Raw genomic sequence first — 23,819 nt, forward strand, 5'->3', positions numbered from 1 at the left:
CACTCAAATCTTTCTTAAACTTAAGATTATCAGCTCATGTTGAGGAATGCCAAGCGACAGACATAGATTTTAGTGAAGGGTGAAGCCCCACAACAAACAGCAGAGGATGTAGTCATTGGGGTACCACGGACACACAAAATGACAACACCATCCTTCCTTAAAAACTCGGCATTCTCCACCGAACTCGACCCACCACAAGGGTAGCGTCCGTCATTAATCCCAAGCCAGGGAAAAGCGTTACGGGGGGAGGAGCGGCTCCTCGTTTCAATATGTCGACATCCTCATAGAGAAATTGATCCCACCCAAAAACCTCGAAATAATCTATTAGAAAAGGGGGCAAGAAACCCAAATGGGCACCCATCAGATTCCTTCAACACACCCACGAATTTTTAGTGCTGATTGTTTGATTGATACCAACAATTCTGTTACCCGTCGATTCATAGACTGCTGCTACTCGCCACCACCATGGTACTCTCTCTCTCTCTCTCTCTCTCTGGTTTTATTCTTACATGAGTGAGAGGGATATGTTTTAATATCCCCCTTTGGGTGTATCCTCAGATGGGGATTGAGAGAGATTGATTTGGCTTGATTCAATTCTCTCTCCCTCTGGTGTTATTTTTACATTAGGAATGAGAGGGAGATGAGAGAATTTCTCAGATGGGGACTATTGAGAGATTGAAGTTGGTTTGAATCTGGACTCTGACAGATCGAGTTGGTTTGAATCTCTCTCTCTCTCTCTCTCTCTCAATTCTGTATATCTCAAGTATACAGAATTGGGTAAAGCAGAACAAGAAGCAAAAGTTTCTTACTTTCCAAATTTCAGGATCTAATGAGCGAATGGGGATTCGATCTGTCCCTCACCTCCTTATGGCGCAAGACCAACACCGTCGCAGGCAATTCTTTACATAATAAGCTTGAAAAAAACCTTTCTTCCTTCCTTTTCTGGCCCCTTCACAATACCAAAATCGTTTTTTCTGTTCGGTGGTGGTGGTTTGTGCAGAGGTGGTGGCGCGGTCGGTCGCGACCAGCGGCTGCGAAACGAGCGGGCTGGAGGCGGAGTGCAGGGACAAGCCGGCGGCGCTGCGGCTGAAGAGCGCGTCCATCTTCATCATCCTGGTGGCGGGGACGGTGGGCGTGGCGCTGCCGTTGCTCGGCCGGAAGCGGCGGGTCTTCCCGACGGACGGCAACCACTTCGTCGCTGCGAAGGCGTTCGCGGCCGGCGTCATCCTCGCCACCGGCTTCGTCCACATGCTCCCCGCCGCCGAGTCCGCCCTCACCGATTCCTGCCTCCCGCCGGTGCCCTGGTCCAAGTTCCCCTTCTCCGGCTTCGTCGCGATGGCCGCCGCGCTCGCCACCCTCGTCGTCGACTTCGTCGGCACGCAGTTCTACGAGCGGAGGCATGACGCCGCCCGGGGGGGCGGAGGCGCGGCGGTGGCGGCCGAGGCCGATGCGGTGGCGGACGAGGCCGGGATCGTCGTCGCCGTAGAGGCGGAGGACGCGGCCGCGAAGGAGCGCGAGGACGGATTCGGAGCGGGGAAGGGGATGCACATCGTCGGGATGCACGCGCACGCGGCGTCACACCGGCACAGCCACCCGCACGGCCACCATGCATGCGATGACCTGACCCACCCGCACGTGCACAAGCTGACGGGGCACGCCCACACCTCCTCTCTCGAACCCGATTCTCACGTGCGCCACATCGTCGTCTCTCAGGTCAGCGCTGACTGGGCTTGGTTTTTTTACTTGGCCTTTGACTAGGGCCGGTTCGGGCTCGTGGCGATTCGAGCCTAGGTAGTCGCTTCGATAGCTATCATCTGTTATGGGTTTTGGCTTGAATGGTCCTGCTCAGGTTTACCCACAACGCTATAAGAGGTTGAAAAACGTGTTTTCTGATAAACTGTTTCCGAAACGTTTGGGTAACACAAAAAAAATCTTGGAAAACACGTTTTCCATACTATTCATTTCTCACAAGAAACGTTTGGAAGCCAATTAGATGTAGAAAAAGTGATGCAAAATGAAAAATCTGCAAGGATTTTTTATCCTTCCAAACAACAGGATAATTTTCTCTGAGAGAATTTTTGTAAAAAGTACATTTTTTTTATATGAATGTTCCCTATCCAGAGAAAATTGATGATTTACGCTCTCCACCACTCATCTCACCACTACCAAATGTTTTCTACCAAGAGAAAATGGTGATTTACACTCTCCACCACCCATTTCCCCACATGTCACCATCGCCACCACCACTCATCTCACCACCACCACCAAAAGTTTTCTACCAAAAGAAAATGGTGATTTACACTCTCCACCACCCATTTCACCACATCTCACCACCACCACGACTCATCTCACCACCACCACCATCACTATCTCACCACCACCCACCGCTATCACCATCACCCATCGATGATATCCGGCAATCCAAACCATCTGCCTCCAGCAGCACCGTCAACAGCACGGTGTCCACCTGCCATCACCACCTCTGGCAGAGGCAAACCTCCACCCTCCTCGTCGACCCAGACACCTCTGCCCCCAGTTGGGCTTGCCGTGAGGGAGATTGTAGCCGGTGATCCAGTCACTATGCCGCCGACGTCCTTTTTTATTTGATCCGGCCACTATGCTATGCCGCTGGTGATCATTGTGAGGGAGAGAGGGAGCAGGGGAGAGAAGGAAAAAATTCTCTCATACTACACAAACAAGAGAACTTTTCATTTAGAAAAGTTATATCAAAACTTCTCATAGGCAAAACTTTCTTTTCCTACGAGAGTTTTTCTCGCTTTCAAATGTGTTTCTCTCATGCTACACAAACAAGAGAAAACTTTTCATTTAGAAAAGTTATATCAAAACTTCTCATGGGCAAAACTTTATTTTCCTATGAGAGTTTTTCTTGCTTCCAAATGTGCCCATAGTATGGGAAACACACTTCCCATATTTGGGAAACACGTTTCTCATACCTTTCCCAAAGGTTTCCCTTTAGTGGGATACATGTTTTTAATAATTTTTATTTTATTAATTCATTATATAACTTTTTGTTAAACGTTTTCCATGCGTTTCCCAATCGTTTTTTATTTTTAGGTTGGTTTCCTGTTTCGGTTTTCCTTTCTGATGTCTAAAAAGTGGTGTGGACCACGTCTATTTTCACTTTTTCAGCCGGGCCACCCAAAATCCAAGCGTTTCATTGCTGAACAAGACAAGAAGTTAGTTGATGTGAGAAATTGCATTGTGGAGTACAACACAAATTCTTAATTTATCATGCTTTTCTAGATAAATGGGTGCATTTTTTGCAAATGGCGTGATAAATTGAAAATTTTTGTTTAAAAATACGTTTTATTGTCATAACAAAGAAATGAAATACATTGAGCACATCATGAGTTGCCTTTGACATCTCTTTTTATGAAGACAGGCTAGGTAGTTCCCTGCAAGATATTTTCAAAAAAGGTGATATTTTGCCATTTTCAGGAACGCTTCGACCCATGAGATGTCACAATGTTTTCAAAATATCACCAATATTTGTGTCTCATATTTCTATGCACCACAGTAGCTTTTATCCATTTTCCTTGAAATTTTGCCTACTAGAAGAAAATCCAACCGAAGTTCTCATCAGCAGTAGGAGTCTGAAATTCCAGAAAAATCTTGTTTTTTAAGACATTGGTTGGTACATTAAGCGCTTGTTTGCATGCAACCAACTTGTAGCTATAAAAGTGGGATTTAAGTTGGAACAATGACTTATTCCTCCAAGTGCTATCCAACATATCCTACCATTGTACTCACTATCAATTGAAACTACCTAAAGGTCATCCAAGTGTGGTTGTTGTGCTACCCAAAAGAAAGACAAGTTAGTTCAGGTGACACAGTGTTTATGGGACTCTTGTTTGAGGCAAAAAGATTTTCTTGAGCCACCAAATTACTTTCCACCATAATTTTCTGATGTTTGTTTGAATTATGCTGGATTTTGGTTTGAAGGTGTTGGAGCTGGGAATAGTATCACATTCGGTGATCATTGGATTGTCTCTAGGGGTGTCCCAGAGTCCCTGCACCATTCGGCCTCTCATGGCTGCCTTATCTTTCCATCAGTTCTTTGAAGGCTTTGCACTTGGTGGATGCATCTCCCAGGTATTTGCTGTTTTTTTTTGTGATTTTTCATTTCTTCAGTTCATTGGGTAGGCCATTTATCTTCGGCCTTAAATGGGTGATTTGATAAATCAGTTGCATTCTTCAATTGTTAATAGATATTCATGATTCAATTTGATGTTGAGACTTGTTGCTTTTACCTGATTGTGTTGAGATTTCTTTCCTTGAGCTGTCTTTGCACAAGGAATATATTGTTGTCTTCTTGGCAGTGACACTAGAATTTCTTTTGGTACTTTGGTCCTTTTGGAGGAGTGAAACCTAAAATGGGGTCTTAAGTTCATCGGCCTAGGATAAGAGTTATAAAAGGATACAAAAAATTAAATAAAAAAAATTGTTTAAGAAGCAGGAAAACGATTTGGGAAGCGACACTTCTAAAATTTTAAGAAGCAGGAAGCGCAGGACGACTTAGAAGCGAATCGAGCATCGTCTCGGAAGCGAATCAAGATTTGAAGGGGATGAAGAAGGAAGCGATATAGGCTTCGAGTGGAAAGCGAATATGTTTTGAAAGGGAAGCGAAAATGTAATTATTATTTTTTTTTAACTTACCAAAATATAAGATTTATGCTATTAATTATCATTGACAAAATAAAACATGAGTGTCGAAAAATTGAATCATATATTCATATATGCAAAGTGCAACCATTTAACAAATACATTTGTTGCAAGCATTTAATAAATAATATATCAAGTAAAATTCAGAATTCATATTCATGTTGCAACCATTTAACAAATGCACTATGTCACACAGACTCAGCTAGGGAGGCGCCGCACCCGAGTCGACACGCCCCGACACGGGTGCGGCTTCGGACACGGCCCAAACTCGGTCAACGAGTCCAGACCGAGTCCATCTTTTTTTGGACTTAGTCAACGTTGATTGAGTCCAAAAATTGTCCATTTTTAGGGTAAAAAACAAAAAAATGTTCTTTTTATATATTTTTAAAAAAAATATATATATATATATATATATAGCATGAGTCTCAAACACTCATGTTGGTGCAAGGGCAAAAGTACAATTTGCAAAGTTTATAAAAACACTCATGCTGGTGCCAAACTTTAGAGGACAATATCCACATATATGCACACAGGATATATATATATATATATATCCGAGTCCCCGTGTCCAAAATTTTTAAAATTGCGCCGCACCCGTGTCACACTCACACCCGCACCCGCACCCATGTGACATAGCAAATGCATTATGTTGCAATCCTTTAATAAATAATACATCAAAAAGGTCCATAATTCATATTCTTGTTGCAACTATTTAACAAATGCATCCTGGTACAACTTACAAGCATTTAGTAAATAATACATAAAAAAAAATCATAATTCATATTCTTGTTGTAATCATTTAACAAATGCATGTAAGCATTTAATAAATAATACATTAAAAAAACTAATAAAATTGATTAACAAGCGTAAAAGATAGAAAATGAGAAATCAATAAACTAAAAGATTACATGGAGATATGATTAAAATTTTAAGTGCAAAAAACAAATTACACATTTAAGCACTAAAAAGTAAAAACATAATTCCAAGGGATGATTATAAAAACAAAATCCAATAAACAAGCGAAATCAAGGAATGCCACTTGAGATGGTCTCGACATACCCTCAAGAGACCAGAAGCATTATATGAACGAAGGGATGACTTAAATAATACATAGGACAAATCTTCTGGAAATTTCCAAGGGTTTGTGATAGCGGATAGTCTATGTAAATAGACTCAAAGATTAGTTTAAGATTTAGAAAAAAAATAAACAAAGCTTACAAAACCAACTACATGCAGATAGGAGAATGCTCAGTGCTTACAATGACACATTAGGAGTGCTAATATCTAGGAACAACTTTTAGTGATTTTGTCAAGAAAAATAGCATTCATAAAAATAAAAGACATCTATACCAACTATTTTTGACATAAGTTATATGAACCTACAAAACCCTCAATTGACATAAGTTATGTTAATTAATTAAAGTAAAACCTGATGAAACTTTAAGTGCTTTCACCCAACATGGTGTTGTGACAAATATATAGCTAACAAAGCTAAACAAGAAAAAAGTAGAGAGAAAAAAAAGAGACAGACAAAGAGGGAGAGGGAGAGGGAGAGCGAGAGACAAATAGAAAGTGATCGAGAGAGGGACAACAAGAGAGAGAGAGAGAGAGAGAGAGAGAGAGAGAGAGAGAGAGAGAGAGAGAGAGGCGTACCTTGCAATTCTATCCTTGGTGCTTCGCCATTGTCGGAAGGACAAAAATGACATGATGGAGCTTGCCGGAAAATAGAGAGAGAGAAATTAGGTTTCGACTTTCCCTTTTATAGGGTCTATTTACCATAATACCCTTTAAAAAAGTATTTTAAATTTTAGTTCATTTTTTTTTATAAAAAATCAAAACAGGAGGTCAAAAAGGGAATATTGATTCCCCAAAATGGGAAGTGTGATTCCCTCTAATTGAGAATCACACTTCCCAATTAGAGGGAATCATGCTTCTCATATTGGGAAAGCATGTTTTTCATTTTAGGGGGAAGCACACTTCCCAAAATAAATGTGTGCTTCTCGTGCCTTTTCGGAAGCACGATGTTTCACGCTTCCAAACTGTGTTTTGGAGCACACTTCCCAATGCCAAGTGGCACTTGGCGCTTCTGATAACCCTGGTAAAACCTTTGACATCTCCTCTACCCGACGGGGAGTACACCCAGTCTCAACCTTGTGGCAAGAGATGGCCTTCATGGGTTTTGAATTGCATTAATGTCGGGCGATGAACCATGACCGCTCCTAGCCAGGAAGGTGAAGCCCTTCTGGGACTTTTAGTGGCCGTTTTACGTTTCAAAGCACGCCCTTTTGAGTGTTTGTCTCATGTCAGTGTCCTTGTCTTCTGAGTTGACTTGGGCGATTTGTGTAGGTTGAGATTAAGTTATAGGAATCATAGAATTAGGGCTTTAAGAACCCAAGTCAAGTAAATTGAAGCATGAAGTTTTGATATAGGCAACTAAGATCGTACTGAAAGAAAGAGTGATGAGCATTTTTTAATGGCTACTTAAATCAGGTGTGACATGCAATTTGCTATAGGTGGGGAGTGTATACAAGTCACTACATGGTGTATATCTACATATAACATGAAAGACTTGTCTAGTCCACACGGATGTTTGACATTCAAATGAGGTTTATAGAGTTTATCAGAGGCACTATCTACTCAGAGAAACTTGCCTAAAATCTCAAAATTGTGCATGGGCCTTAGCAACCTGACCATGATTTCTTAGTGCTTGCAATAGGCAATTGCTCTTTATCATTTGTAATATTATTCCTTTTCTGGCACAAGGACAGGATCATCAGTTTATTCAGATTGCCAATAAAAAAATCAGTTTGTTCAGATTAACACAGGACTTACAGAACAGAAGTGTAGAAAAAGCAAAGCAAGTTGTTGAAACAAAGACATGTTTGACATGTTCGGTTCAGCAAAAAGGAAAAAGCTTTTCAGTCTCTTTGTTCATGACATCAAACTATCCTGCTGCTATTATCATATTTATTTTGTCCAAGGTTGCTAGACTAGGAAGCGGAAGTGGGAAACGATGCGGGAAGTGGAAGTGAGAAGCGACACATTTTAAAATGTATAGGAAGAGGGAAGCGAGGAATAAAACGAAGCAATATAAGAATTGCGTGAGAATCGAAATGGAATGCTAATAAAAACTTAAATATATGTGATTATTCTTAAATTTCATGATTTTTTAGTGTAAGAATTAAATTTTTAACAAAATCTAAAAATGATGACAGTCAATTTAGAGAAAGCACATGAAAGTGAGTAAGAAGTGTGAGAGAAAACACATAAAAAACATGAAAAGTAGAGTGAAAAAACATATAAGAAGAATAGATGAAGCGCGTGAAAAGCATAGGAGAAGCGTGGGAGAATCGAGATTCTCATCAAGTTTCGGAAGCGAGGAGCATCATGCTTACGAAGCGAGTTTCCGGGAAGCGGACTTCCCACTTATCTAAGAAGCTTTCGGTAACTTTTATCTTGTCTAATATGGGATCTTCTACAAGAGCCCATTTATTTTTATGGATGGGATTTATATATTTTTAACATGATCCTGCTTTAGCTATGGTGTTTTTGGGTTTAGCCTGTAGTAAGACTGCCAAAGCCATCAATCGGTAGGATAGGACATTGACATCTCCAAGTTGATAATATAAACAACTTGCATCATCCTCTATCCTTTTTCCAACTCACCTTATGTTCAACTTCCCTTCAACACAACCTAGAGAAGTAACCATGATTTCTGCTATTGGTGTCTCCTGAAAGTTTTCATAGGAAAATTCTTAATTTCCTTTCAAAAGTTAGCATGATATACAATCATGTTTTCTTCCTAATCTTTGTTCTTGGTCTGGTTGGTTAGGCATGGTTCTTGTTTTGGTTGGGCTTGAGTGAAAAAGTGTGCCTAATAATAACATTTAGAACCTATGGAGAGGCTTTAGAAATTGATCATTTATAGCATTTAAATGAACTAAGTTACTATCTCCTTCGGTCATGTTGGAAACCAAACTCACATTAGGTTGATTATTCATAAGGTACTACAATTAAAGCATTCTGATGCCAAGTAAGGAAGTTACTGATAGCCTTGAAATTAATAAGACATTGGTTGGACTGATCCTTTTATCCGTGAGCATTTTTCATTCACTGTTATGAGGCTGAATATTCAGAATTAAAGAGATTAATGGTCAGCAACTTTCCTGAAGTCATATATGGAAGCCTTGCTGATATGCTTTATTAGAGGCATAAATCTTAGTTGTATTTTCTTTTTGCTATTTTGAATGACAACTTTTCTTTCTTTGGAAGCATGTTGTATGTCAAGGTAAGTTTAGGGTGCAAATGGTCATGTGCCCCAACTGGTTTGGTGCAGTGGAAGGGGCCTTGGCCACTAGACGGGTGTTCAGTGTAAGTGCCAAACCCCTTGCATTAATGAGGGCAAGGGATAAAAGTCAACGGGTAAGCCCTTGCTCAGCGAATCCTTGAGGGAAAGGTGTGCGCCACAGGTTTACACTGTCGGGAAAGCAGCCGTAAGTACGGCAGGTTTAGCCAGCACAACTAAGTCCTGATCCTGAGGGTGGTTTCCCCGTCCATGGAAGAAAAAAATGGTCATGTGAAACATGGCCCGCTTCATGAAGTTCAACGTTCATGCTTAGTAGAACTGAGTTTGTGAGATATTAATTTGCCTTAATGAACTTTGCCAAGTTTCCCATTATAAATACATTTTTTTTGTTTGTGGTTTAAATTATTGATAAGGAACACTTAAGTGAACTGTATTGGGGTACAACACCCTTTGTCTGATAGGCCATTTGAATTGACTTGTAAATGGGGAAAGAAGAATAGAGAAATCATTTGTTTTGGGCAAAATGACTTTATATTCAATCATATTGGTTAATGCAGGCACAATTCAAGACATTGTCTGCTTCCATCATGGCTTGTTTCTTCGCGATCACAACTCCAGCAGGCATTGGCCTTGGCATCGGGTTATCTTCGTTTTACAACCCTAACAGTCCTAGGGCATTGGTTGTGGAAGGCATCTTAGACTCGATTTCAGCAGGCATCTTGATTTACATGGCGCTAGTAGACCTGATAGCTGCTGATTTCTTGAGCAAGAGAATGAGCTGCAACACCCGGCTACAAGTCTTGTCTTACTTTGCTCTCTTCCTTGGTGCGAGTCTTATGTCACTGCTTGCAATATGGGCATGATCATCTCTCTCTCTCTCTCTATATATATATATATTTTGTTTTCTCCTTTTGGTCTTACAAAATTTCAAAAATATTATTTTTTCTTTTCCCTTCTGTTTTGTAATTTCCACAAGTTTTTCTGTACTTCCTGTATGACTTTAGAGGAAGTAAGCGGTAATTACCCAAACAGCTTGTTCAACATAATAGTGCTAGACTATCAATATCTCTGTGCAATATTAAAATTTGTTTCCATGCATGTTGCATTCATGATGCCAATTACAGCCATAACATTCCATTTGCAGAAACATTGGGCTTTCACCATGAACTTGAATGACACGTTAGGATGTAGTCATTACTGGATCTGTCATAATCAGATCTGTCTAATCGGGATTTGGAGTCTAGTTTGGATACAGATGAAAAAAAAGTAATTTATCAGATTTGGATGGATCCTATCAGCTATTTAAGCTAATCTGGTACAACTTTACGGCTGTGACTGGGAAGTAGGCATCATCATAAATGGGTGGACATTGGAAAGTTTTTCTTGAGTTCAATTTGGAACCGTTTGGGAAAATGGAAACAGGGTAAACCATGCAAAGAATCAGCTGATTCTATTTTTGGAGTCTAGTTTGGATACAGATGAAAAAAAAGTAATTTATCAGATTTGGATGGATCCTATCAGCTATTTAAGCTAATCTGGTACAACTTTACGGCTGTGACTGGGAAGACATTGGAAAGTTTTTCTTGAGTTCAATTTGGAACCGTTTGGGAAAATGGAAACAGGGTAAACCATGCAAAGAATCAGCTGATTCTATTTCCTCCATTTCCATTGTTTTTTAATCCTGCAGTGGGAGAAATATTTGCCATTACAGGGAGTATAGGCTTGGTTGCAAACTAGAAACGTCAGGATTTAATTCCACCTAATACATGATTCAGATCTAAGTAGATGTTGATGGTTCAGCTATAAAACTGAATCAGAATCCATTTGGTCAGGTTTTATAAAGTAAATGCACGATTACATCATTGGATTTGGATTCATTGTTGAGTTTTAAATTGTAATAGGGTTCCAAATGAATATGAATGAATCTCAATCCAGCGGATATGTATCCAAATCTGACTAAATATTAAATGTGTATCTCAGGCCTGTATTCACTATTATCTCTTCTTGCCTGAATTCCGGCATGATTCTGGGTCCAATTAGGTAACATTCTATTAGGTCGGTTTCAGTAATGCCTACAGCTGAACTAATTCCAACCATTATTCAAATTTAACCCTGAATGTTTTGAGTCAGATCAAGAGACCTCATCTGGTCCACTTAACTCTTATATGTAACCCATGTTACAATTAAGAGTTGTTCCCCACAAGATAGAGAACCAGGAGGATTTCAAACAATAAGCACAATCCCTATAATGATTTAGTGGGTGCTTCCAACCAAAAAGCAGAATCCCTATTTCCCTCAAATTTACTTCTATATGAGTTCCTTCTTTTTCACTTCCCATAATTCCTTTCCAATCCCTCCAAATACCTCCTCCCAAACAGATACTACACGCATTCAGACTTGGATGTTAATAAGATCTGAATTCGAAAATTGAAGTTTGTTATAAATCAGAATCCAACCCATTTATTTAATCTGATCAATGGTTTACACGAGGTTAATCTGATCAACAGTTTACACCTTATATTCGGATTCAGATGTATCAGGTATTGGTTTAACTTTTTGTACATCTGGCTAGGCCGGTCAGCTTAAGACATTCTAGTTGAAGGATGTCACGAGTTCCATATCTGGATTGTGCGTCCCCTGCCTTAGGCCAAAACATCAGGCTCCCTGGTGGTCAAGGGGGGCTTTAACCGCTTGGGGATGAGCCATACGGCAGTCTCTCCCATACCCCACCACCTGAACTTGGTGGGGTTTCCCCTTGATAAATATCAACAAAAAAAAGTATAGGTTTGTATTCGAGGAAGAATGTCTAAAAATCATTTAGTTAATCAGATTGATATTTGATGAATCTGATTAAAACAGTAATCGGTTTGGTTGGATATCTAATTCAAACTTAGCCCATTGACATGACAGGCACCAGTGAGAATGTCCCTAACACCTGAAGTTCAGGTGCAAGTAACCCAAGTCTATGGCGCAATCCAACATTCCCAAATTTTGGATATTTTTATGGAATGGTCTACTGGTGCCAACAAGTTTTTTCATGTGAATTGGTAACAAGTGACACTACCGCTAGAACTTTGACGGTTTGGGCATTAGAAAGACAAGGCCTTTTAATAAAGCACTTCACATGATCACCGCGTGGGCGCCTGCATGGCCAGAGGGGTAGTTGTGAAGGCATTGAAATCAAGGCCTTGAATCAAACCTTGCTGGTGCACAGGTGTATCCATAGCTTTATAAGGTCAGCCACTTAAGGTAGTGTTAGTACGCTCCACCCGAAGTTTTCCTCTCTAGAGGGTGGTCTATTAAGTGGCCCAGTCAGTTTGACTGAAGTCATAAAGTTCCTTTTCTTCCTGCAGGACTTCGATCAAGAGATCTATGTGAACATGATACTTCATAGCAAGAAATAACTGCGGTTTTAATGTGCTGGGACATGGTTATCATGTGGTGAGTCCTACTGGCATGATGATCTTCAGGTGACACTTGGGAACTCTACTGATGGAGGCAATATGTCAAGATTTTGGTTTTGGAGTCCTGTTTCTTGAGCTTGAGAGATAACATGTTTGGGACCTACCATCACAGGGGCAGGCAAGGTGCTAGTTGAGGACGTTTCAGGAGTTTGTCTCCAATAGGTAGCTTTCTTGTTAATCATACAAAAAATTGGATTCATCAAATATAACATGCTTGAAAATAAAAGTTTTTCTTCAAATAAGATCATAACAGCTATAGCATTTATAATTTACACTATAACCAATAAATACACATGCTTTTGATCTAGGTGACAATTTTGAGTCAACATAAGGTTTTAAAAACGGGTAACATGTGCACCAAAATTTTTTAAGATACACATACCTTAAAAATAATTTAATAATAACTCATATAAAAACTTGTCACCTAGATTTTGAGCTTGAGAGCCTATTGATCTGGAAAGCATCAACCCAAAATTTAATATCTAAAGATGGATGAACCAAACGAATCATCCCTGTCCCGCGAACATGCTTATGTTTACATTCAATAATTCTATTTTGTTGAGGCGTGTGTTGACAGGTGAACTATTTTTTATCTCATGTTTGTTCAAAAATTCAGAGAAAGTACCACTGACAAATTCATCACCTCGACCACTATGAAATATTTTAAATTTTCTTTCAAGCTGCAACTACAAACTTAAAAATTTCAAAGCAAAACAAAGTATCAAATTTTCTTACCAAAAAAAAAAAAAAATTCATGCAAAATGAGAATAATTGTCTACTAGAAGCAAGCAGTAAACATATCATTCCCATGAAGGAGAAGGAATGGGGCCCCACATATCAATATGCACAACTTCAAGAGTAGAACTAGCAAAAAATTCAGTATTTTCAAAAGGGAATTTGCGATTCTTGTTCATAACACAACTAGGATACAAATATTCACCATCACATGATATCAACTTATTATTTTCAAGCAAATTTAAAGTTCTAAAATTAATGTCCCAAATAGTAGTGCTACACAATTTTAGAAAACTTGCGAGAGACATGAGCAAAATTAGCTTATCTTACGACCACTCCATAATTCTCCTTCTTACCTTGTGGTTGACTTGAAGAACATCTAAGAGAGAAAACTGATTTAAGGAAACATTACCCATGTTTGCAATTGGTAGATTTGAACCGTTACCAACCGTAACTCCATCCTAACTGTTGTATTCTGATTTGTTTACCATACTATGATTATCTGCGACCATGTGATGAGTGACTCCCATGTATGGGTACCATAAACTGTCCTGCAAGCTGTTTAAAGCCATAGTTGCGAAAGCTTTTGAAATATCATAGCATGTGCGTGTTGTGTGGTTTTTATGCCCACAAAACTGGCGCACCACCGGGCCATCATTACCATCATGCAATTGGATGCCTGATGTTTTTTTTTTTGAAATTCCAACTCCATAGATGCGTTAAGCATAGTTGATTTACTAGAGATCGACACAGATCATGCAGTTTAGAAATGAAAAAATGATATTTTGATCCTAAAAAATGTATGAAAATTGTAGGCAGCTAACTTTCAAAATGCTATAAAACCTATCCATTCATCAAAATCAAATGCTTCAAGAAGTGATTCCTATAAAAACAAGCATATAGATCACATATGTAAGATCAGAATTTCGAAAAGAAACTAAAAATCTAATAGCATGTTTCATTTATCATAGTGCTCATTTTAGTATATTCCCATCTCTCTCTCTCTCTCTCTCTCTCTATATATATATATATATATATATATATATATATATATATATATATATATATATATATATATATATATATATATATATTAGGGAGTAGGTGCTTACCAAAGTTAGGATCATAATATGAGTGAACAGGTGTTTTTTGCAAATTTGACCCCCAAGATACATTCTTCATAGTCAATTTGCTAGAAAACAATACTTGGATCTTATTTTTTGATTAAAAAATATGAAAATTTCAACTTGAATATTTATGAATATTATAGACCATCGAATTTCAATCCTTTTAAAGACTTACCCATGTGTTTAAATAAGATAATCCAAGAGTCCATTCCTATAAAATCAAGTACTTAGAACCTGATTTGAGAAAAACATGAAAAAAATCCTTCAGAAGTATGGTAGGTTGTTGGTAGACATGGATTGGAGTAGGTAGCTACTCTCTCTCGCTATATATATATATATATATATATATATATATATATATATATATATATAGGAGAAATGCGTTCGAATAGACCCTTTTTTGGGCTGATCGAACCCGTCTCATATGGACTGTCTGATTGCTTGATTAGACAGTCCAGACTAGTACCCTTTCAAACAACACATTTCAAAAAACTTTCAGGCATTGTTGACACTGATCATGACAAGAGGGGGTCCCAAGGGTGGGATCATTATTTCATTCTCAAATTTCAAAGTTTTTTGACAATGTATGGTTTGAAAGGGTACTAGTCGGAATGGGCCCCAAAATAGGGGCTGATTGAATGCATTGCTCATATATAGAGTAATGCGGTCAACTGCCCACCTTCTAGTTCTTCCTTCTCAAAAAGTGTCATTTTTGAGTTTTTTTCCTCATATCTAACACCATAGATGTGATCTATAGGTTTTGTTTAGTGAAAATTGACTTTTGATTCACGGAAGTCTGACCTGTATACACTAGGCGATTTTTGTTTAACCTAAATCCTCCTGCCATCATGACTCCTGAGGTGGCAATGAGAGTCTCTAATCTTCCTCAAACCAGTGGGATAGAGCATCGATTATGGGGTTCTCTTATCCGTTCTTGTACTACAACTTAAAGTCATGCTCCATCATCTTGGCGACCCATTTTTGCTAGAGGGGTGTCAATATACGTTGTTTCATGAGGTATTTATGACTCTCATGGTCGGTGTGGACCAAAAAATGCCTCTCGAGTAAGTACGACTTTCATTTCTCGAGAGCGAAAATGATTGCGAGCATCTCCTTTGTATAAGTTGATAGTGCTTTGGCACAATTTGAAAGGTTCTTACTGTGGCCTTCCTGCATTAACATTGCTCTGGTTTCGCTATCACATACATCAGTCTCGATGATGAACTCTTTAGAAAAACCCGAAAGAGCTAGCTCCGAGGCCTCATATATAGCTTGTTTGAGCCTTTCGAAAGCAATCTTAAACTTCTTTGACCAAGCAAAGGCATTACCTTCCGACTTTGCTTCCACGAGGTCAGCCATGTTTCCAATTTCTACTTTGCATCCTTGACCCTCTACGATAGGACCAAAGAACCTTCTCAAGGCTTCGAAAGGGCCAAGAGGTCATGGCCATGGTCTTCTCAGGTTCCTCACCTATGCCTTGTTATTCTACATTACGACCATGGTAGGATATTAGAGGATGTCCTAATTTTCAAGGGGTCCATCGAGCCATGAATTCATGCTCTTCGAAGGGTGAGATGACCATCCTTATTAGTTTCCATGGCCCAACCCACACACTAAGCTCCTTCCTCTTGATGCTCATCAGGAAGAGCTCTCTCATGCAAACGAAAGAGTAGGCGATTCCACCTCCCACATCACAATATCACAAGGGCCTTCATACACCATGAGTATGAGCTTTAGGTTAATTATATTTTGGACATGGGAAAACGTGTCTCTAACTTCTTTCCTAAAAAATTTTTGGCATGCGCCTACCAAGGTGGGTTTGGTTCGTACCTCATGCATGATATATAGGTCTTTACAATTAGGAAGTAAAGACTCACTTCAGGGTCCTTTTTTAAACGCGACCTAGTAGGTTTCCCGAGGCATTGCTTGTGCCATAGGTTCCACTGTCTATGCTTGCCATTGGGGCGATCTAAGGCATACCCTAAACTCCTATTGCAAGAACTCGTTAGGATTATACATCATCTAAGATCATTTAACTCAACAAGTGAGTTCATTTATGAGAGAAAGGGAGAAATAGAAGAGATTTCTTCTACTTGTGAAAGTGGAATACCGCCTTGTTGCACTTGTGCCTCTTTCAGTAATCCTTTGGGATCTACATCGACCTCAACAACTACATCAAACTCAAGAACCACATTGTCCTCGAGAATGATGATAAGGTTACTCTCATCTAGTTGGTCAACCGTTGGAGGTAATGGAGTTAATTCACATGTCGAAGGTTGACATGCTCTTTGAGAATATTACCATTCCAGATACGGGTTTGACACAATGATCAGAGTGCTTGCATTTCCTCCAGGCTGCACTCCACCAAGTTGAGAGCTTTCTGCAGACAATTAAGGATGTCTTAATGGACGCTTTAGGAATCGCTTATGCAATGCCCAATTACATTGCACTTGGTGTTACTCCTTTTTGTTGGCAAACTGGTTGGCAATTTTGGAGTCTATCATCAGGGTTAATTCACAAGTTTACACCAGGTGATACCAAGTTGTTATGTTATGAGTGAGCTCAGGGTGAAATTGGGTTGAAACTAGGCTCGAGTTTGGTCGGTAAAGTCAAAACAAGTTCTGAAAATTTTGATAGACTTTAGGAAAAATGTGATTTTTCCTAATTGGCTAAACAAAAATAACTCAATTTAGAGGGTAGCTAGGGGACATGCAACAAAAGACACTGCAATAAATCGTAAGTCAAACTTCACTCGGTTAGGGATTTATGAGTCTGTGATCATACCATAGGAAATATGGCCGAGTCTGATTTTATGTTTTGATAGGTTTTTGTGAAAGAGTGGTTCTCCTAATTGGTTAAGAGTTTATGACTGGTTTTTTATGGTATTTTGGGGACATATGGATTGAGTTAAGATTCAAATTTAAGAACCAAACTCGTTCTGGTTAGAGAGATATAACCTAAGAAAGACAAGCTAAATTCTGCAAATCTCAATATTCATAAGAGATTGGGTTAACTATATCTGGTTTGGGTCAAGAAGGTCAAAAAGTGGGTTTGAGCCTAGGTGAGGGTAGGTTTGACTTACCAGGCCTAGGAGAGATGTCTTATAGTACTAGAAAAGGCTTGATTTGCACAGTTGGGGCTGAGGATGGCTGAAAACATTGCGTAGACCTTGGTCTACTAAGTGGGCTTGACCACAAGGATCGAGCACACCCAAAAGTTGAGCCAAAAAAAAGACTTGACTAGATGAAAGAAAGACTTAAGAGCTTAGGGATTCAAGGTAATAAAGGCCTAGGGGCAAAGAGAGAGAGAATATGCAAAAGCTTAGGAGCTCAAGTATATATATATATATATATATATATATATATATATATATATATATATATATATATATATATATATATATATATATAGACAATATTCCAATATAAAACTTTTTTCAATTCAAAATGCTTAGCTACTTTTTCAGCACAAGAGAGCCTCTATATATTGGTTCAAGGGAGCTCATAATTGTCAAATATAATAACAAGAAATATTAAAGCAAGATTAAAACCAACTTGGAATTCCTAAGAGCCTCGTGAAACCTAAAGAAGCTCCTTGGAGTCTCCACTCTATTTTTGGATAAAACCTTTCATTAATATCAAGAATGCCCCTGCATGGATCGGGCTTAGGTGGCTGGACCTTGGCTTGAAAGATCTGATCCATTTGGTTCTAAAGTGAGCACCAAACAAGCCATACTTCTGCTGCAGTATCATACTCTGATACTACAAGCCATGTTTGCCTGTTGTACATCTCAGACTACTTCTCACGAATCCTCTGCAAAAATAATTCAGCAACTACACGAACCGGCAACTGCCTCTCTGCTCATGTGCATAGCCTGCTCACCAATTACTCACAAACAATACTATGTTGTGCACAAGCACAACAACCAGCCGGCATGCATCCCTTTCTAGCTGAGTGTACTCTCAATTGTGCACCACTTCTGCGAGAATCCAGTTCTGCAACACGTGTCATAGTCCATTGCAGGAAATGTCTGCTCAGCTATTGCATTTACCAGCTGAATCCTTGCTGCACCATAATGGTTGCAGTTTGCATCACCAAATCATCTTCTGAATATAATTGGGTAGTTGTCATGGTTGCCTGCACATCAGCACTCTGTTAGAAACTCATCAAAGAATTGAATCAACCCAAGGGTCCAGTAACCTGCTTAGTCTCTAACTCTATGGCATCCTATGCAGTTAAGCTTGAAAAGTGGTGCTGCAACTATGCAATGCATCAAGGCCAAGGCTAGTATATCATGTTCATCTCCATTGGTTGTTCTACACTTGCCTTGAGGATAAAGCAAATTTCCAAGGGGGTAGGGATATCACATGCCCTTCTGCTCTTTTACCGAGCCATCATTGTTGGCCAAACATGGATAACACATGCACCTCACACCAACCGGTTAGCCTAAATAGGCACTTATATGGGCGGCATGGCATGTAACCGTGGGTCTTTTATGTACAACTTGGAATATGGGGGCATGATTATAATAATTGGATGTATTAGGGATAGTTATGAAAGCTACGGTCTATATAAGGTCCAACCCAAAGCCTCTTAGCTCATTATCGTCATCCATGTAGTTTGAGTTTGCTTCTAATGCAATCTTACGAGAGAGGTTCACTTGTGAAAGCTTTCAGGGAGTTTACCCTACTCTAAAGGATAAGGCTTGACTACTAGAGATTCTTCACAACCACTTACCCAACTCATTTTTATCCTCACTAACCAAACCTAAGCCAATTCCCAATTAAGTCTGTCTCTCTCCCCCTTCCAAGCTAGCTGACCCCCTCTTCCTTCCTCTTTTGTTTACCCTCTTTCATCTCCCATCTCCCATATCCCTACCTCACACCTTTATTACCTACATCTTAGGCCTTCTAAGGTGGGTTTATAACAGACTCCCAATAGTAATAATTCTAAAAATCAAAATAGTGAAGGAGAATTATCGAGTTCACTTAATCAAAATCAAGAGATTCAAACTATTGTCACACATAGCATGCATAGGATTTTCAAGTTGAATCCCAAAGATGCATGAGTTTTTGATGCAGTGAGTTTCCCTGCATCAGTCATCATACCAAAGCTAAAACCTTTGAAGAATAATGTTTAGAATTTATTAGGATTTATTTTTGAATTTTTTATATATTTTTATTTATCATGTAATTTTGTTTTTATTTTTAGTTTCAAATCTAAGCTTAGTTGAACCTAGCCTTAAGTGGGTCTGTGCCCAACCAATGCATATTGAATCTAATAAAGCCTTTAAGGCTTGGACGGTGACATTAAAAAGAGAGGGTATACGTTGGGATCTCTCATTTCCCAACATCTTTCCATGTTCCTTTAATAGGGAAATAGTAGCTAGAGTTTTAAATAGTTTAGGTAGGTTTTTAAAATCTTATTTAATAGTAGGTATATAGGTAGGAATATTTTTAACATAGTTAGCTTGTCTTATATTAGTATAATAGGTTAGTTTCAATATTTATTTGGGTTAGGTAGGATATTTTATTAAATAATTAGTTGACTTAAATATTTTATTAGGTGGGGGGATGACAAGTATAATGTCTTTGCCTCTCATCTTTTTCTTATTTAAATCCATGTAATGTTTTAAGTGATGTATGGGTTTCTAAATGAAATCATTTTTTTTTGAAAGTTTTATTTTCTTTGTGTGTTTGTTATGAGAGACACTAGAGAAAAAGAGAGAGAGAGAGAGAGAGTCAATGAACCGTGCGCCCTAACCCATGCCAAAATGTCCTCACCCCTAAGTGTAATCATGTTCACGCACGTATCTTGGTCGGCCCATGCTTGAGCTACCTTGTTGCAGGACCTCTGGCCAGTCCCCACCTTGTCGTGTGCTACTAGTTTGCTACATGACAACATTTTAGTAGATGTAAGATCTCCTTTGATGTTGATTGTGTTACGACCAACATCCACCATGTTGCGTGCTCTAACTCTGTCTGTCGTGGGCCTCGACCATTGTCATCATTTAGTATCAAAGAATAGGTTATTGAGCTTCTTAGTTTGACATAATCTATGGTGTGAAGCGAAGATGAAGCTGAAACTGCCCCGACAATTTGCGTTAAACCTCAAAGGTGCTGCATGGATTGCGCGCTTCAAGGATAAAGTGAATCGAATTCCAAAAGTCTGATACAGGGAGTTTTATTGCCTTAGTTAGCGTAACAAAGCTAAAACCTTCAAAGAATAATGTTTACGATTTATTTTTGAATTTTCTGTATCTTCTTTTTATTTATCATGTACTTTTTTTATTATTTTTAGTTTCAAATCCAAGCTTAGTTGGATTCAGCCTTGGGTGGGTCTGGACCCAACTAATGCATATTGAATCCAGTAAATCCTTTAAGGCTTGGATGATGGCATTAAAAGGAGAGGGTAGATGTTGGAAGCTCCCCCCCCCCCCCCCAACATCTTTCCATATTCCTTTAATAAGGTAATAATAGCTAGAGTTTTAAATAGGTTAGGTAGCTTTTTAAAATCTTATTTAATAGTAGGTAGGTAGGAATAGTTTTAACATAATTAGCTTGTCTTATGTGAGTATAATAGCTTAGTTTTAATATTTTATTAAATAGTTAGTTGACTTAAATATTTTTTTTGGTGAGAGGATGGCAAGTAGAACGTCGTTGCCTCTCCTCCTTTTCCTATTTAAATTCATGTAATGCTCTAAGTGATGTATGAGTTTCTAAATGAAATCAACTATTTTTGAAAGTCTTATTTTCTTTGTGTGTTTCTTCTGAGAGACACTATATATATAGAGAGTCGATGAACCATGCACCCCGACCTGGGCCGAAGCGTCCTCACCCCCCAGTGCTATTGTGTTCACGTGTCTTGGCCAACCCATGCTGGCGCCACCTTGCTACGAGACCCCTGACCGGACTCCACCTTGCCGTGTGCTATCAGTTTGCTGCATGGTCAGTGATTTATTCGACATAGGATCTCCTTTATCATTGATTGTGTTGTGACCATTATCCACCATGCCGTGTTCTCTAACTCTATCCACCGTGAGCCCTGATCGTCGTCATCAACTAGGCATTCCAAAATAACCAAGGTTTATAAATGATGCTCTTGCATAACCTAGGTGGTGAGCATCTATGGATGAGGAGATTATAGCATTGGATGCCAACAAAACATGAGAACTTGTCCCTAAGTCTTCTGTATGAATGTTATAGGGTCAAAATGGGTATATAAGGCCAAATTAAAGCCTAGTGGTAGTCTATAAAAACTTCAAGCAAGCAATGGATTTTTATGAAACATTTTATCCTATTGTTCAACTAGGAAGTATTAGAACATTTCTAACTGTTGTCACCATTAATAAATGGGAAATCAATTAATTAGACGTTAAAAATGTCTTTCTTCTAGAAATTTTAAAAGCAACAGTTTTTATAAAGCAACCACTACGATAAAAAAAATTAGATTTTCTAAAATCTATTTGCAAATTAAAAAATGCCTTGTATGGGCTTAAACAGGTGCCTCATGCGTGGTTTGATTGTTGGAGTTCCTTCCAATATTCATTATGTTCAAGATAAAGTAGCTAAAAAACCTTGATTACCAGATTTGTTCCTTCACATCAGCAGTTGGCTGACATGATCACCAAGCCTTTGGCAAAGGCACAATTTTTGTTATTGAGAAATAAACTCATCCTTTGCTCTTGGCTGAGTTTGTTTCTCAATGAGAAAAACTGTCCAGAAACACTTTAAGACAAAGTTGTAATCCAACCTTTCAACAATCTATAAGATTTTTTCCAAGCTATGTAAACTAAAATTTGTCCACGTGCAAACTTGTTATAATAGACAAATATTATTTTTAAATATGAAAAGCATACATGCTTTGTAACACTTCCCCGACTTTTGAGGAAGTGTTATGCTTCATGCTTCATAAGCAAAGCACACTTGCTTAGGCACCTAAGCATTTCTGATAACTAAATGGTAAGATTCTCTTAAAAAAAAGATCTATAGGGTAAGAGTTGTGAGATGTTCAAATGTATGGTTTGGGGAGCATCCAATGCTCAGTTAAAAAAATTGTTTCTTATTTTGTGGACATGTTCCTTAGTGGATGGTGTTAACAGTTTTTAAGTGGTAACCGTTGAAAGTGGTAGCTTTCTTTTAGAAGGGGTTTTCTTGTTTGTACGGGTAGTTAGGATCATGCCAATGTGAAGTTAGTGGGTCAGTTATGTGCCATTTTTTTGTTCTTTAAATTTCTGTAATAGTGCTATGCTTTATGTGAAGAAAAACTAGTAAAAAAATTTTTTAGTTTCTCTATTTCCCCCTTACTTTTTACAATGACAACACTCCTAGGCCTCTCTTTTGTTCTCTTATCCTACAGGTTGTGGTATCAAGAGCCAGGTTATAGATACAAGGGTGTTGCAAATGTGTGAAAAAATCAAGCTAAAGCAAGTGATCTTCATAAAAGCTGAAAACTAATTCAAATACCTTGAATTTGTCAGTCTTTGGTGCCCATTTTTAATGGTAAAAACTATGAATTTTGGAATATTAAAATGAAAACTTTTTTCATTTCACATGACCATTGAGAATTGGTTGAAAATGGTTACACACAAATAGAGGGATCAAAGGAAAAGGTTGATGTTAAGGAATATAGAAAAAAAGATGCAAAGGCTCTTTTAGTACTATAACAAGAGTAACTGATTTCATCTTTTCAAGAATTGCAAATGCTACTAAGTCAAAGGATGCATGGATCATGTTGAGACACGAACTTCATGGTGACATGAAGCTAACTACGGTTAAGCTTCAAATCTTGCGCCAAAAATTTAAAACTTTTTCAATGAAATCATGTGAGTCAATTCAAAGTTTTTTCTCAAGATTTTCAGTTGTCGTTAATCAAATGAAAACCTTTGGTGAAGAAATCATTGATAAAAAATTGGTTGAAAAAGTTTTACAAAGTTTACCTTCAAAGTTTGATCATGTTGTGAATGCTATAGAAGAATAAAAAAATCTTTAGGTTTATACTCTTAATGAGTTAATGGGTTCTCTTTTAGCACATGAACAACGTTTGAATAGGGGATCAAAGAATACAGTGGAACAAGCTTTTTCTACCAAAGTTAAAAATAAAGAAAGCAATAATGGTGACTCAAGAGGTGAAGGTAGAGGCCATGGATATGTTGGTGGTCGTGGAGGCTATCACAGTCAGGGAAGAGGTCGAGGAAGACCAAATGCAAATCAGCAAAGATATAATAATATTGATAAAGGTAATCAAAATTACAAAACCAAGCAGTGCCATTTTTTAAAAAATATGGGTCATATTGAGGCAAATTGTTTTGCAAAAGCCAAACAAGTCAATTTTGTGGAAGAATACACTCTTTTTCTTACTTATACTAACTCAAATATTAGCAAAAAGGATGTTTGGTTTTTGGACAGTGTAGTTGTAGTAATCATGTGACAGGTGAAAATGAACTATTTCAAAGTCTTGATGAATCAGTAAAGTTGCAGGTTTGTCTTGGAGATAATAATCATA

The 23,819-nt window shown here is 38.5% G+C and overlaps 1 protein-coding gene across 3 annotated transcripts; it reads left to right on the plus strand.

The window, feature by feature from the left end:
* Nucleotides 1-240: 240 nt before the first annotated feature.
* Nucleotides 241-10,073, plus strand: LOC149815017 (zinc transporter 7-like). Of its 3 annotated transcripts, none has more exons than XM_089989113.1 (5): nucleotides 241-468; nucleotides 824-893; nucleotides 1,001-1,713; nucleotides 3,964-4,113; nucleotides 9,547-10,073. In XM_089989113.1, exons 1-5 carry the CDS (start codon nucleotides 466-468, stop codon nucleotides 9,850-9,852), a joined length of 1,242 nt encoding a protein of 413 aa, XP_089845239.1. In that variant the 5' UTR covers nucleotides 241-465; the 3' UTR covers nucleotides 9,853-10,073. The 3 variants fall into 3 exon arrangements, with proteins under 3 accessions (XP_089845239.1, XP_089845240.1, XP_089845241.1); XM_089989114.1 differs by lacking the exon at nucleotides 241-468 and adding an exon at nucleotides 539-715; XM_089989115.1 differs by lacking the exon at nucleotides 241-468 and adding an exon at nucleotides 539-711.
* Nucleotides 10,074-23,819: the final 13,746 nt, after the last annotated feature.

This window comes from Nuphar pumila, chromosome 15 (assembly GCF_984573655.1).
Source record: "Nuphar pumila chromosome 15, dmNupPumi1.hap1.1, whole genome shotgun sequence".
NCBI lineage: Eukaryota > Viridiplantae > Streptophyta > Magnoliopsida > Nymphaeales > Nymphaeaceae > Nuphar > Nuphar pumila.

What these genes read in the sequence shown, in the direction of transcription:
- LOC149815017 (XM_089989113.1), top strand. An exon ending in CAAGACCAACACCGTCGCAG is followed by an intron (nt 894 to 1,000) that starts GCAATTCTTTAC and finishes TGGTTTGTGCAG; the next exon opens with AGGTGGTGGCGCGGTCGGTC. An exon ending in TTGGTGGATGCATCTCCCAG is followed by an intron (nt 4,114 to 9,546) that starts GTATTTGCTGTT and finishes TGGTTAATGCAG; the next exon opens with GCACAATTCAAGACATTGTC.